Source organism: Brassica napus, unplaced genomic scaffold, assembly GCF_020379485.1.
Source record: "Brassica napus cultivar Da-Ae unplaced genomic scaffold, Da-Ae ScsIHWf_168;HRSCAF=305, whole genome shotgun sequence".
Taxonomy (NCBI): Eukaryota; Viridiplantae; Streptophyta; class Magnoliopsida; order Brassicales; family Brassicaceae; genus Brassica; species Brassica napus.
The window spans coordinates 170589-188399 of NW_026015107.1; the positions used below are offsets into that span (position 1 = coordinate 170589).

General features: G+C 36.2%; 1 protein-coding gene and 1 non-coding gene across 2 annotated transcripts; both read right to left on the reverse strand.

Annotated features, from left to right (window-relative positions):
* Positions 1-815: 815 nt before the first annotated feature.
* LOC125598282 (callose synthase 10-like) lies at positions 816-15005 on the reverse strand. Its single transcript, XM_048772477.1, has 50 exons — positions 14620-15005; positions 14386-14483; positions 13992-14158; positions 13776-13887; positions 13484-13594; positions 13254-13379; positions 13077-13166; positions 12895-12992; positions 12697-12814; positions 12242-12370; positions 11760-11836; positions 11599-11677; positions 11244-11336; positions 11058-11160; positions 10828-10951; positions 10551-10737; positions 10428-10480; positions 10058-10118; positions 9872-9953; positions 9526-9575; positions 9283-9369; positions 9098-9183; positions 8936-8963; positions 8342-8439; positions 8168-8249; positions 7921-8081; positions 7703-7823; positions 6886-6983; positions 6698-6788; positions 6447-6607; positions 6245-6354; positions 6028-6162; positions 5818-5886; positions 5571-5736; positions 5120-5228; positions 4839-4958; positions 4430-4545; positions 4257-4340; positions 3907-4019; positions 3717-3769; positions 3448-3624; positions 3323-3370; positions 2814-2972; positions 2589-2702; positions 2404-2492; positions 2136-2294; positions 1916-2018; positions 1705-1824; positions 1535-1585; positions 816-1438 (listed from the first exon to the last, which is right to left on the reverse strand). The coding sequence occupies exons 1-50, from the start codon at positions 14825-14827 to the stop codon at positions 1019-1021; spliced, it is 5694 nt and encodes a 1897-aa protein (XP_048628434.1). The 5' UTR covers positions 14828-15005; the 3' UTR covers positions 816-1018.
* A 454-nt stretch (positions 15006-15459) lies between these two features.
* On the reverse strand, positions 15460-15543 carry TRNAY-GUA. The gene is given in 2 exon segments: positions 15460-15495; positions 15507-15543. It is a non-coding gene; the product is annotated as a tRNA-Tyr (tRNA).
* Positions 15544-17811: the final 2268 nt, after the last annotated feature.

Genomic DNA, 17811 nt, shown 5'->3' on the forward strand with positions numbered 1-17811 from the left:
GGAATTATTTCTTTTTAAAATTTCATTTAAATTAATAAATATTTGTCTAATCTATATTTTAATAGATTTAATATTTGTTTATAGTAATTTTTTTTATAATCTTGTCTTCTTTATTTTTTATTATATAATAATAAATTTGTGTACTAATTATTTAGTTAAAAGATTTTAAAATGGTAAACTTCTACTCAATAAATTTAATCATATTGTGATTATATTTGCTAAGGTTATTTATTTACAATTTTAACTTATTAATTAAATATTATATGAAAAATGTAATAGACATTACGTTTTTCATTCTGCATACCTTTAAATAATGCATAAATTTTAAATTATAATTACACAAATATTAAATAATAATATATATTTAAATTGACTTATAATTATTTTTTTTTAAAAAACACTGTTGGGCTTCTTTGACTTTAAGTTTTTAAATTATTGGGTTGTTTTGTTTAGTTGGATAGAAGCAATGTTGGGCTTTTAATTTCTGAAAATCATTAAAAACAATTAAAAAATTAATGGAAATTTTTGTATTTAATTTGAAAAATCAGGGGCATAGTCCTAAGAAGGATTCTGCTTTAATAGTATAGATCAATGCATCTTCCTTGCTTTGAGTCGAGGATCTCCCAACAATCGGATTGCAAAATTAGCACGTCCATCTCACAGATATGAGAAAACCATATGCACAAACCTGAATGTTGAAATCCTTGAAGGTTCTTATAAAATCATAGACAAGGCATTTCTGATCTTTGACAAGTGATTTAAACGCGTGTGTAAGAACACGATTAAGCCAAGTAAAAGAAACCCGTTACACAAAATGAAGTAAGTCATCATCAATCAATGCATAGTCAAAGCTCAGTATCACAACATTCAAGCTAGAGAAAAAAACACACAAACAAGATTCCAAAGAGATTAAAAAAAAATCCAAAAGCGAGCTTTCAATGACGTTCTAACAAAACTCTACAAAAGCTCATTTACATTCCCAACAAATAAGTTTCTTCTACTTCCAACACTAAACCTCTCAAGTCTCAACGTTCGCTCTGTTTCCGGCAAGGATGATGGAGATCTCGAGTCCACGACTGAAGGCCTGGTTGAAGAGTAGACGAGACTGGAACGTCGAGATGAACGGGAACCAGGAGAGGAGAGCAATGGGAGCAAAGATGAGCATCCCCATCGCAGCATCATAAATACGTCCAAACTCGCGGACCGTTTCCCACAACCCAAACAGCTTGATCAACCGCTTCCACGTGATGGCTAAAGACAGTATGGCCCAACCTGTCGGGATGAAGCCGAGTACACATGCAAACATGTCTGGAATGGATAGATCTGTCAACGCAATTGCTAAAGCGATGAGGGCGATGACTACGAGAGAAACCACTCCCTGAAGGAAACGCAGAGCCAGCAGGATGTTGCTGGACTTCCTGGGGCTATACCAGAATAGCTGAAGAGACAATGATACAAATGTTAGCGGATGAGTAGGAAAATATAAAATCAAATCTGGAGATGGAAAGATACAATCGAAAATCTTAGCACATACCTTAAACAGGAGCACAACTGCAACCAACACTATCCAGGAGTAGCCATATAACTGCAAAGCAAAAAAGCAAAATTAACTTTCTTGCAATAATAGTAAGGGGTATTGCATAACAATTTGCAAATACTCGATTAAAGTGAATTAAATACAAGCGAATCAAAAGTCAGCTTTACCGCAAGTGAGGTGTCTTTCGCAGTGAGATTGAGCTTGTACACGACGCCATACTGAAACATGAAGAACCTCAAGCTCAAAATGGTCTCCAGAATCCGTCCTCTTAATGTTTGGATATGCATCTGTGAAGGAACCCATGATATTTACAGAAACTTAAGTGAGGTATAGAGTACAATAGCAAATACCCTAAAGCAGAAAAAATATTGAACAAACCTGTTCTTCCTCCCACCACGACTCCCAACTGAGCTCTCCCTTTACTCCTACTCCACCTTTGTACATCAGCCAACTGACCCAATTATCGAAATCCTCAACGGTCCTAACTCAAGCAGGTGAAATTAAATGTCAATATTGAACACAATTTAAGATGTGGCACCACAGGTAATCAAGTGAATACGAAATGAAATGAAGACCAAACAATAGGAATTATACTTACTTTTGCCATTCGAATCCAGATGGGTTGAAGATGTACGGTGCAAACAGCCAGGAGATTACCAGGAACCAACTGCTGATAGTAAGCAGAACGAACGAGACAGCACCTCCATCCGTATACCCGTAGGCAATGTAGACAATCAGCAGTAGAGCTACTTCAAAACTGGATAGAGAAAGAGGTTAACATCAGTCAGTTCACATTGTAACTGATACTGAACTTTGGAAGCTCTTATTACCATTGTGAACATCAAAGAGCATGCCAGAGGACTTACGCTTTCACAAAATGACTTCTGGAATAGAGTCTGTAATTATCCGCAAACTTGATGTGCTGAACCACAAAGCCTCTGCCAGTAGCTCGATACTGTTGTTAAAACAAAAAAAAAATGAACACGCGTTTGGAAAAGTTAACAAGCAGAAAGAAGTAAATGTTTATTTTCATGTATACAAGGAAAAATACCTTTGCACCACCATGAAGGATAGTACGTCCAAAGTAATGAGTCCTTGTCCCAAGTGAAAATGTGAAAAAGACCGAGCACAGCTGAAATTGCATCGTAATAAAGCTGAAAATAGCCTGTGACATGAAAAACATTACGCTTCATGAGACTTCAGTTGAAGAGCACGCATTCTGAAAGCTATTTCTGTTTTGTAAGCAAAACAAAACATAGAGAATTGGTCGACCAACCTTCAGTAACCCAAGTTCAAGTATGAAACCCATAACCATAGGAACCGCAGTAAAGACTCCAATCTGGACCAAAAACTGTGCATTGAGCGCAGCATCCAGTGCAGTGTTACCAGAGAGTTTGGCTACTCTTGAGATTGCACGATCAGAACCCGAAAAGGCCTGAAAAGACCAAAAAGTATATCATCTCGAATGAAGTATGTCAAAAGCTTCATGACTATAAGAAGTGACTTAACAAATAAAAGAAACACACAAAAGTGAAATCAGTGCACAGATGCTTTCAATTCTCAAAAGGTGGTAGGCCAAGTACTATGGAGTACCCCACATGTACTAAAGCTTACTACATAGACCAGTACGCTCTATAGAGGACAACAAACAAAAATAACAGTATCGATACTAAAAATTGCAGAAAACAAAGATGTTTTAAGAGATTAAGCATTCGCCACTCTCCACATTGGAGAGAGCAATTACTACTCTCATTTCATAATGAAGAAAAAGGCTCTATGACATACCAGATACACTCTTCCGTAGAGAAACACGTACACAGTAAGGACGGTCATCTGCATCAAAGAGAAAGGTTTTACTACATGTGATAATGAAGGAAACAGAAGTATAGAACGCTAGAGAAGGAAAGTACCATTGTGCAGACATAGAACCCAACCGTTGTGAAGTAGAACGACATCATCCTAAAGAAATCAAACAGCTGCCCAATCCTGTAGACATCCCTACTAAGAACTTGTTCTCCATTTCCACCCGCCACCTTCCCTTCAAATAGGGCAATCTGGTTGAGTCCTACATCTCTTCCTTTACCAACCTACATGAAAGAAGATGTATATAGATCACGTTTTCAGATCTACGGGAGATACTAGTAAAGTAAAAATGTATCAAGTGTAAAAAGTCGTTGACCTGAATGTACTCATGGTGGGTGATATTTCCCTGCCTGAGTGTCGAGTTAAATCCTACGAAATATTACAGAGTTGAGCTCAGTCAGAAATGGTAACACCGAGTGTATTACAAACAGTTTGCACACACGTTCAAAATATTACAGTAACGACTCAACATTTATGTAATGAATAAACCTATATACAACGCATACCAGCATATATATCTTCACTGATGTTAATAACACGGGATGCTTTGCTGATCCCACCGCGAGTTATATGAAATACTCTATCGAACACATCTGGATGCCCATAGTGCATTCGAACTCTGCAAAAGATTAGTTTTGCACAGATTAAAACTAAGCTGTCACTAAAAAGTGGAAATAGATTGAATTAAAACAATCCAGTAAACCGGAAACAAGTAATAAAATCACGTTAAAACCGGAATCAAGTAATGGAAACAGATGAGAAGAATGCTATAACAAGTACAAGCTACACAACAAAAGATTTAAAATGAAATATGTTCCTATTGGGCAAGTTAAAAGTCTGAAGCGAGTATACTCACTTAAGTGGATATGCTAAGACACGTTGACCCAGAGTCACAAAACTGGTTTCTTGATTGGACATAAACCACGCCAATGATGAAACACTGCAATATAAATTTAACATCAGTGTAAAGGAGATAAACAATAAAATATTAAACATAACAACTAATTTATCAAGGAGACGACTCCAAACCTTCCCGTGAAAACATGCTCTCTAACGCCCAAAATGGTAGGACGTCGAATTCCATGCTTTCCATGAAACTCTTCAAGTAGATTTCTCATTTTGATTGCCTCCTCGAGATAATTGTCCTGAAGACAAAAATAGGAATATAGTGGATCAGCGAAAAGTGCTACAATATGAACGACGCCAGCATATTGCTGCTACTTAATTTTACCAATCCTTGTTATATGGGAGAAGAAAAGTGACAATTGGCCACGTAATGATGGCCAAAAGCGGAACTTAGGAATCTAAGACAATGAATATCCTAGCATGTACGACAGGTTTAGCTTAATGCCAATACGACTCTCTCACTCAAACACACAACTTTTACAACGCTAAATTTTCATATTGCTAATGCAATGACAGATAAATGATGAATAACCTGATTCATATCTATGGTCTGGATGGCTTCTCCACGAGTGAAAACGATCGCATGATTTTGATTCTCAGGCTTTCCTTCCCCAAGTTTAGGATCTCCGGGAAGTTTAATTGAATAAATTTCCTGTAGAAAAAGTGAGACTTATTGTATGCTGTATATCATTACCCAGATCAGGAAAATAAGCACTATTGGACCAAAATCACTATTGGTTTTTCGTGCATTTCAACATCTAAAACCATCTTTCCAAATTAACCACTGCAAGCCTCGACAGAAATATCATGTACCTGATCTTTTCCGTGAATGTCAGCTTTTACTAACTTAGAATAGAATTCCTTTTTCCCTTCAACACCAACATCCTCTGAGTGTATGAAAGCGACTCGAAGTGCCTCAAATCTAGTTGTGACAGTAAATATGGATTAATAGAATTTCTGTAAGATGATATCACTAAAAGATGTTCCATTGAAGACTGAATATAAAGATAGCAACTGTATCAAACTCATATATTCACTCATACATAAGAAAAAAAAATGATTGCAGGTAAAATAGAAAATCTGCAAGGTTCCAGGTCAATCTAGTATCTCGGCAACCAAAGAACAATCAACAGAAAATGGGACGAATTGAAAAAACTATTTAGCCGTTCCTATAAGACATTGCACTTTATGACAAAACGAATGATTATAGCCTCAAAATTTATAAACAAATATAAATGATTGGCGGGAAAAAAATAACTCATACCTTTGCAACAAAAGTGCGATATCAGTAGCCTCTGGTTTCTTTTGCTGTTTCTGTTGCCCATAAATTTGACATGACACAACATATGTAAATTTCAGGTCTGCTTGAGCTCGTGCTTCAGGTGATGCTTCAAACCCTCGTGGCATGTTGGTCAGAGAAAAATCATCCACTGTAGAAAAAAAAAGTTGCTGTTACAGAACATGCCTTTCCCATGAAGGTAAAACTGCAACAAAAGTTAGAAATCAAGTACCTCCCAAGCCTCGTCTTTCTAAGAAACTCTGGAGCATCAACGCCCTTCGGTAATACATCATTCCTCGCACTTTATGTCCAGACAAACAAATTTGAATCAGGCATTCAAGCGTGAAACACCAAATTTTCACATTAAAACCCAAACGTAATGAGCGTAATTCTATTTGCGAAACTATATTTGGAGTGATGATTAGCATAGATAGTATCTAACCTGTCCTTGCTAAAGTCTGGCCTCGAAAAGACACCCAAAATCGAAGCTCCAAAGCATCAGTTGCACTTTCTTGAAGATCTGCGTCCCCTGTTGAGTCAGACCTACCAATCCTCTCCAAAAAATTCTCCCATTCATCTATATCCAGAAACAAGAGATCTCAGCTAAAGACTATGGACTAAGAAACGACCTAACACGCCCAGAAGTAGTATCTATTTACCAGGAAATATCTTCTGAAGATAAAAGAGAGTAGATATCCCATCTTCATTCTCACTTCGCAGTTCTGAGGAACTATAGATAACTGTCTCACTGTAGTATGGGGTGAAGACACTGTTCACAGAAACAATTTAAGAAAGCTATATTAATCTATTGGAAACAAAACAAAAGAGGCTAAAATGTAAGGCAAGTGCTACCATACATACCTAAACGGTACCATTTCAGCAACGGGCTTTGCTTGGGGCATATCCATAAATAAAGAATTTGTAAAAAACTCCAATCTTCTCCTAGCTTCAAGATTTTTTGGGACATTAGCAGCAGCATCCTTCACAGTAAGAAGAAGGTGTAGCCGCTTGACCTGCTCTATCTGCAAATATACAAAATAATATTATTGCATAAGACCACAAAATCAGTATTTGGAATGAATTTCCGTCTTGCTTCTTCTCGAGGGGCTTACAATTTCTGGATCTCTAGGCCACTCAATATTAGAAAAGAGACTCCCCTCGTTTCTAGCCCGTGCTAGAATATTCCATGTATCGAGCTGATCCCTGGATGCATACATAAGTGAAACCGTAAGATATTTTCTTCAGGACGGTTTCCAATACAGGTTGATATTTGTGTGAGCAAGTAATCGTTCCAATATACCTCAAATTCTCTGCAAGAAGGTCATGCGTGACCACCTCGTAAAAATCAAACATAGCTTTTGCCGCACCTTTTGCAAGAGCTGGAGTTTCGTTTCGAATCTGGGACATGTCATTTATTCCATAGAGAATGTTCAGCAACCAAAGCAAACACGAGGTGAAACAATTGAAATTCTAACAACCAATAGTATATATACATGTGCAGTTACAATTTGAGTATGATTCTAAAATATCAGATGTAAAGACACTTCTACTAAAAACATATATCCGGTAGTACTTATTGACACAATAAGACCACTCTTACCTACGGCTTAAGCTACCTAAACTCCATGATAGAAGGAAAGATATAATTTAAGAGAAGCTTGTTTCGAACCAATAAGAACTGAAAAAGAGAAGTCAGACCTACCAAGTAGACTAAGAAAATTAAACAGCTTACAATATTTGTAAGAAGGATCATAACTCTTTAAGGAAAAGAAAGAAGTTTTGTTGGATACAAACAAAAACAGAGATGAGAAAGGTAAAGAAAGAGTGTCTAAGCGTGCCCGGGTTCCAGTAGGATCAACAGGGAAAATCTTTCTTCTCCACATTTAGTGCTTATTAAACCAACGTCAGAAAATGAAAAACAGTAAAAACAAAAACTGGTTTGGTACATCCAAGCAGCAAGAGATGATTCAATTTGCATGGATATATCTATGAATTTCTGAAAACGGGATTATCTCACAGAAATTAGAACGTTTGGCATAACTGGCTTAGTACATCCAATATGTTTAAACTTTCAAACAAAAGAGTACTAGCCACAGAATTAAGCCAGAGAAGCGTACCAAAAGCCCAGTTAATGCCGTAAATCTGGAAACGACCAACTGAAGCTTCTTAAGATTCAGAGTTATAGCAAGGGAACCCTCCTGTATACTGTTGCTAATTTCCATAAAAACTCTTTCCACCCTATTACCAGTGTGAAAACGAGGCATAAATTGAAGTGACACAAGTATAATTCCAAAAATATCGATCTGTTGAAAATAAACAAATTGAAAGACTGTACCAACGTCGCCCTACACCATCAACCATGGAATTCAATATGTTCTGAACGCTGTAATAGCACTCCTGAACAGCATACGCCATGTATTCATCGTCGCATATTTGTCTCCAAAGTACACCCTGCGTTTCTGTGCACTCCATGGCTAAATCAATGGCTACCAAAATCTGAGAAAAAAAAAACAGAAGGAATTCAGAATAATTCACACAGGAGAGAACAATATCACACCTGATGAAATTTAAAACAAACTGACCTTACTGCAGAGAAGAAACAAGGGCCACTGGACTAGTCCAAGACTTCCCGTGTTACTGGGTATAGAAAGCAAATCCATCTCCCTATAATCACAGTACTCAAAAGTATAACTTAGAGGCCTTGCAGAAAATGGCAAATAAACGAAAGAACAAGAAAGCAAGAAATATGTATTAACCTGTTGCTTATATAATCTTCCTCTCTTAAGCTTTTTATTATCTCATTCCAAAAAGGGGAAAACATTGCAGCATATGCCTTGTTCATGTCTTGACCATCCTGCAAAACAGTCGGAATATATCATTACCCTGAAAAAACAAGTTATAGACTGGTAATCAACATATAAAATTCCACTACACAAAGGAGGAAGCAATAGACAGAGAAACAGTAAGATAACAGTCAGCGCTATGCACAACTACCAATGAAGTATAAAAAAGGGGGAGGGGTACATTTACGGAAAAGTATTAGGAGAGAACGAAACAGTAGGCAAATAAATTTCCAGATACAATCACAAGTATCACCTACTTTATTTTTCCTATTAAGTACAGAGCTAAAAGCACAAGATAGGAAGGAATGTTCAGTACAGCCAAAACAGTTAGTTTAAACATCTACTTTTTGCGAACACATTATCAGTTCTCACTGTCAACAGATACAAAGCCCAAAAACTCAATAGAAGATTGCTGAGCCAATTTTGGAAGAACTAACAATGGAAGGCATGCAAGAATAGTTCTTAAAACGCCAAGTGATGAGACAAATAGTTAAACTTATTACTAACCTGAGAAGTATGTTGGCCGAATGATACTCTGAAATATAAAATTACAACAGAGTTTAGACCTTGAAGTGAGCCCAACAGAAAAAACTTTGCATAAACTAGTAATCATAAAAATTATTTTTTTAGTGTCAAGGAAATTGTAAACTAGTAATCATAATAGATAACCTTTTTACAACAGGAGAGACAAGGTTCTTGGCAAAAGCTTCTGGAAAACTCTCAAAACGCTTATGAACCATCTCAATGGAGCGTATCTAAAATAGACAAACTGAACATGTTTAGTAAAGGGACCAAGATTTTGAAGAGTAGCACATTTCTTAAAAGAATTCCAGTAGACTAGTATTCAACAGTACCTCGCCTAGACGAGCTTTTGCTCCCATCACACCACCAATGATAGCAGACAAGAGTGTGTACCATATATGAATATCCATAAGATATATCTGGACATTAGTATTCCACAATTAGTAACCTTTAAGCCCACAAGTTTATTAAAAATAACTGACGAAAGAAAACCAGGCCTCAAAGAAAAAAATAACAACGAGATCTTAGACCATCAAACCTCTGAAATTATGAGGAACAGTAAGGTAAATACTCACACACACAACTGGAGCCCACAAGCTAACAATGGTCAGCGCATGATCGTTACCTGCCAATTTTATAATCCGCAGAACCATTGATGTCAGCAACATTTTGAAAGACGGCCAAACGGCATTCAACAACAGGTTCTAGTTAGTATTATAGTTGATCATATACAAAACTAATATTCTTCAGTTGAGGTTCCAGAGGCTCGTGTAGCCAATGAAGCAGGCAAATAGGAGTTAAGTGCATGGCTACCTTACCAGGTTACTGAGTTGTATGTTATGGTTTTTGGTCACATCATATTAAGCCAAGTAACAGCCAGCAAATAATTTTGATCGAGTACCTAAGTATACAAGCACTTACTTTTTGAGACAATATCATGCCATGAATATTCAAACGAAGGAAGATCAATGATCGTCTTGGTGGGTTTAACAAGTGGTTTGATCTGCAACATGAAGAAGGTTTAACCGTCAGTGCATTATCATAGATGCGCTTAGTTAGTTAAATATGTACAGTAGCAAAAATATATAGCTGTAGAAACATCCTTGCCTGGAGAAAGTATGCAAACGTGAACTTGGAGGCCAGGACAATCAACCAAAACGCCACATACCTGAATAATATAGGAAAAAGTTCGAATAAACTCTGGAACCGTGCGTGTAAATACGAAATTTTTCTAAGAGTCCAAATCAGTTGTAACCATCTAAAAGCCACTAAATCATTATGTGCAACCTCACGAATTACATCAGGTGAAACTGGTACACAGACATTCAGGATATCTACTCTCAACAGCCAACTCCCCTACTAACTAATCATATATGCCAATAGTTTATTCGAATTCCAAATCTTATTTCAACTAGCCAGTGAGTACCGAATTCTTTTTGGTAATTATCTATAGTTTGAAAAGGCAGGTATTCAAAACCTGCAATAATCGCTAATGTTCTCAAAGAGGCCACGGCCAACGAAGTAACGTTCCTGAAAGAGAGAAGAAACGTCAACAATTTCCTTACTATTTATGATATCTGAAGTCTTACTGAATGAATACCTGATATATCCACTTGAAAAACTGGAAGAAAGATTGATCTGACATTTCTGACAGAGCATGGCATGCTGGAAGCTTGACTAAAAGTCCAAAGATGAGGCGAACAGCGGCATAACTACCCAATACAAGAATGTATAAGCGGTAGAAGAACTCATCTGAGGTTCGTTTATTTCTTTCCTGCAGAACTTGCCTGCAATAATTTTCTCACAATAGTTCAGCTGTTCTGCATACAAATTTTATCAAGAAAAGATACCTCGAAGTAGACAGATTGGATACGTACACATAAACATATACCACAAATACTGAGCCCAAGCCCCACCAGAAAAACTTAATAAACACCCTGGATATAGCCATTCCTCTTGCCATGCTATAGGCGCCATACATAAGTACAACATCAAGAAAACCTGCATAGATCACAAACAAGTAATGCTCAAAAAACAAGGTACAGTAGAACTTTACAATCTGATTCTGAGTTTTCTAATGGTAACAGAGTCCATCAGAGAATTTTACTTTCAATGAAGTTCATTATAGCATATGTAGCTCCAGCACTGAGCAAGATTTTGAAAGTATCTTTATCGAGATGCTCTTTCCTGAAGGCTATAATCGCCAAAGCCTGAAGAAAGGTAAAATAACAATAATAATTAAGTCGAATTATCAAATTAAGCAGAGAATACTGTTCGTAATTGCCACACCAACCTGGAACATTATAACCATGAAGATCCAAAGTCGGTGAAAACTTCTGAAAAGGTGAAGGTATGTCCGATGCTCAACAAAGCTGCTTTTACCAGTCTATCATTGAATTTCAGAAAAATGGATGTCAAAAGATTTTGTAGACACATGGAAATGAAAGAAGAAGATAGAAGAAGAAGCTGAGACATCTTTGGTAGTGAAAATGAAAATGACTCTTGACAAGTATATGCAGTGCTTTATAATTAAAATGGTTGGAAACTAATTCTCATTGGAGAAATGCCCTATATAGACACAGAAGAGAAAAATAACTCTTAAGCAGAGCAGAACTCATAAAAAATGAAGCCGCATGAACAAGACTCACCCTTTTCCGCCCTTTGGGACCAGTTAGAAATTTTGACTCTGTTTTCATAGGCCAGCTTAACTCAAAGCAGCCAGGCGTCCTGAACATAACAACACAATTAGTCGATACTCCTCGAGATGCGATTATACTAACAAATGTAAAAATATTAGCAAACAACAAACCAAAAGTATTCATTGAAGTCATCATAATTCCGCCATTCAGAATGCGCAGCTTTCCCATTGTTGTTTCGAAGAGTTTCCTACATGAATATCAATTTCAAAACCAAGTTAAGTTCTTGCACGACCATGTAGCATATCCATTAAAACACACCCTTAAATCCACCTTTCAAGTTTCAAAGATAGTATGTTACGAATTCCTCAAAAATATAGAAATAAGATCTAAACTTAAACGAAGTAGGGATGTTCTGCAAACACAGAACCAGAAACACTTGGATACTATGTCAAGAACCTGATTAGTTCTGCTAGGAGATACTACAATAAGCATTATAAGTAATATGGAAGTTTAATACACAATCTTGGATACTAAATATACTTAACAATAACAACATACCAATAACTGAGTGAGAAACCGTCAAAAGAAAGCTAATTAAGAAAAAAAAAAAAAGTTATGATGCACAGAAATGATTGTAATAGCAGGGACTCACCGCTGACATTGCTGCATATATAGGGGAGATAACTCGATCAAGAAATGATACAGAACCATTTTCAATTACGCAACTGTCAGCACGGACAGCTTCTCCGTGATCCAATTTTGCATCCAATTCCTTGGCCATCTAACAAACAAAAGCAACTGCGTGTGAAAAGATCTGTCGTTCCAGGATAAGGGTCCTTTCTAAATTAAATCATGTCAGGCTGGTGCTTTAAAAGAAACTAAGAGCCAGATGCAGAGGGAATCAAATGCTACAGCAGTGCTGACAAATCTCTTCTTGGCTTGGTTGTGTGTGTGTGTGGTTTACAGGAGGAAAAAACAACTATGAACAGCATAACAACACTAACAAAAAAAATAAAAATATATATTCACTAAGCAACTAGAAAACAAAATATGAGTACACTGATAGCGGAAAGTCGGTATGTAATTAACACTAAGATGGTATCTTACATTGTGAAAAATATAGCAGATACACTCTGGAAGAAACCGGACATTAGCAGCTTCACCCCAGATTAGGAAGTACAACGAAACAAGAAACAGCTTCCTGTCCCGGTTAATGGCTTCTAACCTAATAGAGAAACTCAAATTTGATCAAATTACATAAATTAAGCCACCATTTCCATATCAGAACTAGACCAAAAAAATTACTTGTTGTAAACAAGGCGTATCCTCAAGTATTTGCACCACTTGATGTAGTTATCCAAAACCTTCAAGAAAACCTCATTGACTGCTTTCTCATCAATTTTCTACACATAAAGGTGAAGATTTTAAGATGACAATCACTACACCAACGAGACAATCATGACTGTTGTCAAAAAGGAAGAACTCACTGGGTCATTCGGGCTGGGTAAACCGAGCTGAGATTGTGCATTTGAAAGTGTGAGAACCAGATGCTCCCTTTGGTTCCTTACATTATCTTTCTGAGATAATGTTCAATAAATAATAGTGTAAGTGACAAGAATCAACAGCAATCAAGGGAAGATTTTGATACAATAATAACAGTATACCTGAAACCCGAAGATGTACTCCAATAAATCAAACATGTCTGCATCACGTTGTCCGGAAATCTCATAATCATCAGGAAGCTTAGGGAAATGTTCAGTGTATCTAATCGCCTGTATCGCACCACGGACCTAAATAAAGACAAAAGACTCTTTCCTGAGCAAGAAAAACTTGGCAGGTAAAAAAATACTAACAAAAAAATGAAAATAATTGCTTTCATTCTTGTTTGACTCACTTCTGGGAAAACACTTATTGCATTGGTCATGGACTGCGCTTCTAGAGGGACAATATTGTAAGGAGTTAGTTCCGCAGACAAAGTTGCATCAGCTTTTTTAATTCGCCCAAGCTGAAAACATAAACAACTCAGTTAGCTCATATAAGATAAGTATATAAGATGACAACTTCCAATGACTGATCTAATGATATTAGGAAACAATTATAACCATTCAGTAAGATCTTTCGAAAGGCATCACCAAAACAGGAAGCGTGAAGCAGATTAAATTTCTTTAGAATTACAAGAGAAGTACCTCCTCTCTGATAGACCTCCCAACACCATTTGGATCTGCATCTCTACTTAACACCTCTAACACTTCAACTAAGGCCCTCAAAGTGGCAAAGACCTTCCTCATCTTCAAGATCCTATGAAAGAGGGAGAGAGAAAGAAAAAAAGTACTGGTCAGTCAAAAAGGACCCAAAGATTTGTCCCAAAATAAGAAAACCACAAGGATTAAGTAAGCACATACTCCCCAACATTAGACGAAAAAGCAGTTCCTGATTCCCTCCATTTTTGCTCTTCCCTTTGGATATCATCCACTCTATGCCGTCTTTTATAAAGTTGGTAAAACTGCCATAGTCGTTCAATATCACGATCACGGTTTATCGAAGCTCCATCTCTCTTGGCAAGTTTTTGCTGCAAAAGTAAACAAACCCCTTCGATTCAGAACAAGTAATCACACCAATTGACATAACATAGAAAAAAAAACACAAGAAAGAATGATGTTTCCACCTTAAATCTCACATATAATGGTAGCCAGAGAGTAACAATCATACTAAAACCATAGACTACATGTGACCAAAACCAATACACAAAAAGAACAATTGACAAATATATATACAAGTCAAGAAGATGAAAAATACCTTAATGACTGACATCAAACCAGTTTTGAATTGAAGAACACCTCTACCATCACTGTTAGGGTCCAAGTTCTGCGCCATAGAGTACGCTTGCTCACACACTGCATCACACAAAAGCAGAGTCTAATCAATTTGCAAACAATCACAATCACTTTCTCCTCACTCATTCATCCATCATCTCTTCTCCTTAACAACGCTATACTCTCAAAATCAACGAATCCCACACAAAAAACTTACGGATCCTCGCGACGTTAGGATCTTCGGCCTGAATCTCGTCAGCAGCTTGTAAGATAGCATCGATGTTCGTAGCTCGGCCGAGTGACGGCGGAACGGCTCCGGCGAGTCCGCTGTTGACACGCTCATGGCCTTGGCCTGAATCTCGTAACTGCTCTCTTCTCAAGGTGGCTCGAACCAGCCTATCCCAATTGCTGTAAACCCTAGCCATTCTCGATTCAGAATCAAAAGCTCGGGCCCTAAACTCGCTGAGCCAGCATGGGGGTTGAAAGCTTGAAGAAGGTGAAGGAACGAAAACCCGACCCGGGGTATGCGATTCGAACCCGGATGTGGCGGTATTGTGTCGGATCTGTGAATAAACGAGTCGATGAAGATTCCTTCGTATAGTGGTTTTTCAGAAATAAAAGATGTAAAAAGAAAAAAAAATAAAAGTGGGTTTGACAGAAGAAAAAGGTGGAGCGAATGAAATTACGGTATTGACCCTACGTTTGAAAATGTAACCGTCAGGGTCGAAACACGGATTGACTACTAAACGCTGTCGTTTTTTCCTTTGTGAAACCGCGTGCTTGATGCTTTTTACACTCTACTTTCTATATGTTGACATTTCAGCCCATGATTACAATATTAATAGGGCTCAATAAATTTACAAAACCCAAAACAAATGGAAACTGAAAACAAAGTCTGTGGGCTTCAAATTGACCTAAAGATTATCAGCAACTAACTACGGTCTTTAGAAGATTAACTTCTACCTCTCAGGCCTAGCTATGGACTTATCGGCCCATTATTAAATACAAGATTCATGGCCGTGTGATATTTAGGGAAAAAAAAATATAAAATTAAAATTCCGACCTGCCGGAATCGAACCAGCGACCTAAAGATTACAGCTACAACTACAGTCTTCCGCTCTACCAACTGAGCTAAGGTCGGGATTAATATTTTCCTGCTATAAATTGTATATATCCACTATATATGGAAATTTGTGCTTTCTATGCTTTAACTCATGCAAAACGGTTTAAAAATAATTATAGATTAAGTCTCAAATATTAAATTATTACTAATCTTGTATATCATTTGAACTACTCACATCTTATTCTCTCAACCTATCTGATAAACCATTCAAACAAAAATTCACTATTTGCTGATTAACTATAACTACTTCAAAAAGAATAGATTGTATGAATTTTTCTATACTCAATGAAAATAATCAAACAAAAAAATGGAAAGACAGAGATATAGAAAAGGACATTGCTTGAAAGGAGACAATGTCTGTCGAAACTCAAAGACAAGGCTAGCCAACCCACTATAATATGCAGATCTCATCAATGCCCAATGAAATCGTTTCGACGTGAAAGTTCGAAAGCCCTTGGCTTTTTGTTTGTTTTCTGATAATAATGTTTCTAGTATTGTCGATAATATTAGTGTTTCTAATGCTTTTCATTAAAAAAAAATGTTTCTAATCCTAAGACCATCTCCAATGGCTTACTCTATTTTTTACTCTAAAATAGAGTAACTCTATAATAGAGTTTGAGTTTGCTCCAATGATACTTTATTTCAGAGTAGAAAATAGAGTGATGAACAAAAAAAAACAAATTACTTTATATTTGGAGTAAACCTATTTTTTACTCTATTATAGAGTGAGAAATAGAGTACCATTGAAGCATTTTTTACTCTAAACTCTAAGGGTTACCATGATGATATATTGATGTTCCACAAATTCCATACGATGGACACTATAGACTAGTGTATTGTTTCTAAGATGTTGTATGATAAAGCCTCTCGGTAGTTTAACAACGTATTCTCTACATAGTACTCTGATTGAGTGTTATTAGATTTCTTACGTCGCAATTAGGAAGCACGTGGGAGAAACAACGTAGAGATAGATTTTTATTAGCTTCGAAAGATTGAATCTAGTTTTCAGCAACATTTTCAATGTCTTTAATAAAAAAAATTCAAATCGTTTTGCGTATCTTAACTTTTTATTAAGAATAAAGTATGCCAATTCCGACAATTATCTATCAGAACATAATTTTAATGGAAGATTAGGGTCAGTTCACTTATGAGATATATATTTGGATCAAAGTTCAATTAATCTTTGATGATGACAGTACTAACGGGAAATTTGATCTGGTATTTTCTAATGAAACTTGAAATATATATGGTTTCATGTCATTTGGTCGAGCAAATAGTAAATTTTAGCAGAATTTAAATTCACGACATACTGATTTATGCTTTGTCCCAAGTTTTTTTTTTCTTACCACCATTATAGTAATACTTATGAGCTCACAGTGATGTCCCAAAAAAAAGAGCTCACAGTACTAGTTTTCGCACGGTTCCTACCTTTGATTATGGCTTACTCTGCCACTCGCATAAATGTCCACGGGAAGACATGGACGGATTCCATCTAAACTGCTTACGATCTATTTTATATCTTTTGTTGGAAAAAAATTAGTTCTTAAGAGAATATGAAAAAATCATAATGAAAAAAAAATAAAGTTACATTCGAACATCTACAACCACATTTGAAGTTATGAATGAATGTCAACGTTCTCATAAAATACCAAAAGAGGAAAAGAGAAGCATGGGTCAGTAGTGCTTGTGGGCTATTTTTGTTAACGAATGTTTGATGTTTTCAATCGTCTTGTACGCATCTACCAAATTCAGATGGAATACTCCTGCTCATTGTTTAGTCGTATTCAACCATCATTCCATTTATTTATAAATAATACGAAAAATATCACAGAAGATATTGTTTTTTTAATATCATGCGATAAAAATTCATTTGACCAGTGAATAATGTTTTCGGATGTCATTCACAGAAATTTATAAAGTGTATAATCTAAACAATGTATCTACTTACCTATCTAAAAAATCATGAGAATATATTTCTGTTTAGGGGACTAATTAATCATTAACGGTGATTCCCAAAACACATATAATTCATTTATTTATATGATTCAATATTTACGATATCTTAATTATATATATATATATATATTCAGGAAGATTTACGGCTGACTTAGATTAAATTTCCAAATTGTTTCCAAGAACTTTACTGATAAAAATAGTATTTTGGAAAAATAATTGTGGAATTTTATTTTGAAGTGGCTCTTTTCTTATCTAAGGTTTTGACTGTGATTTATATTATTATTAGAATCCAAATATCAAAATAATATATATTAGGAGCTTGATCGACAA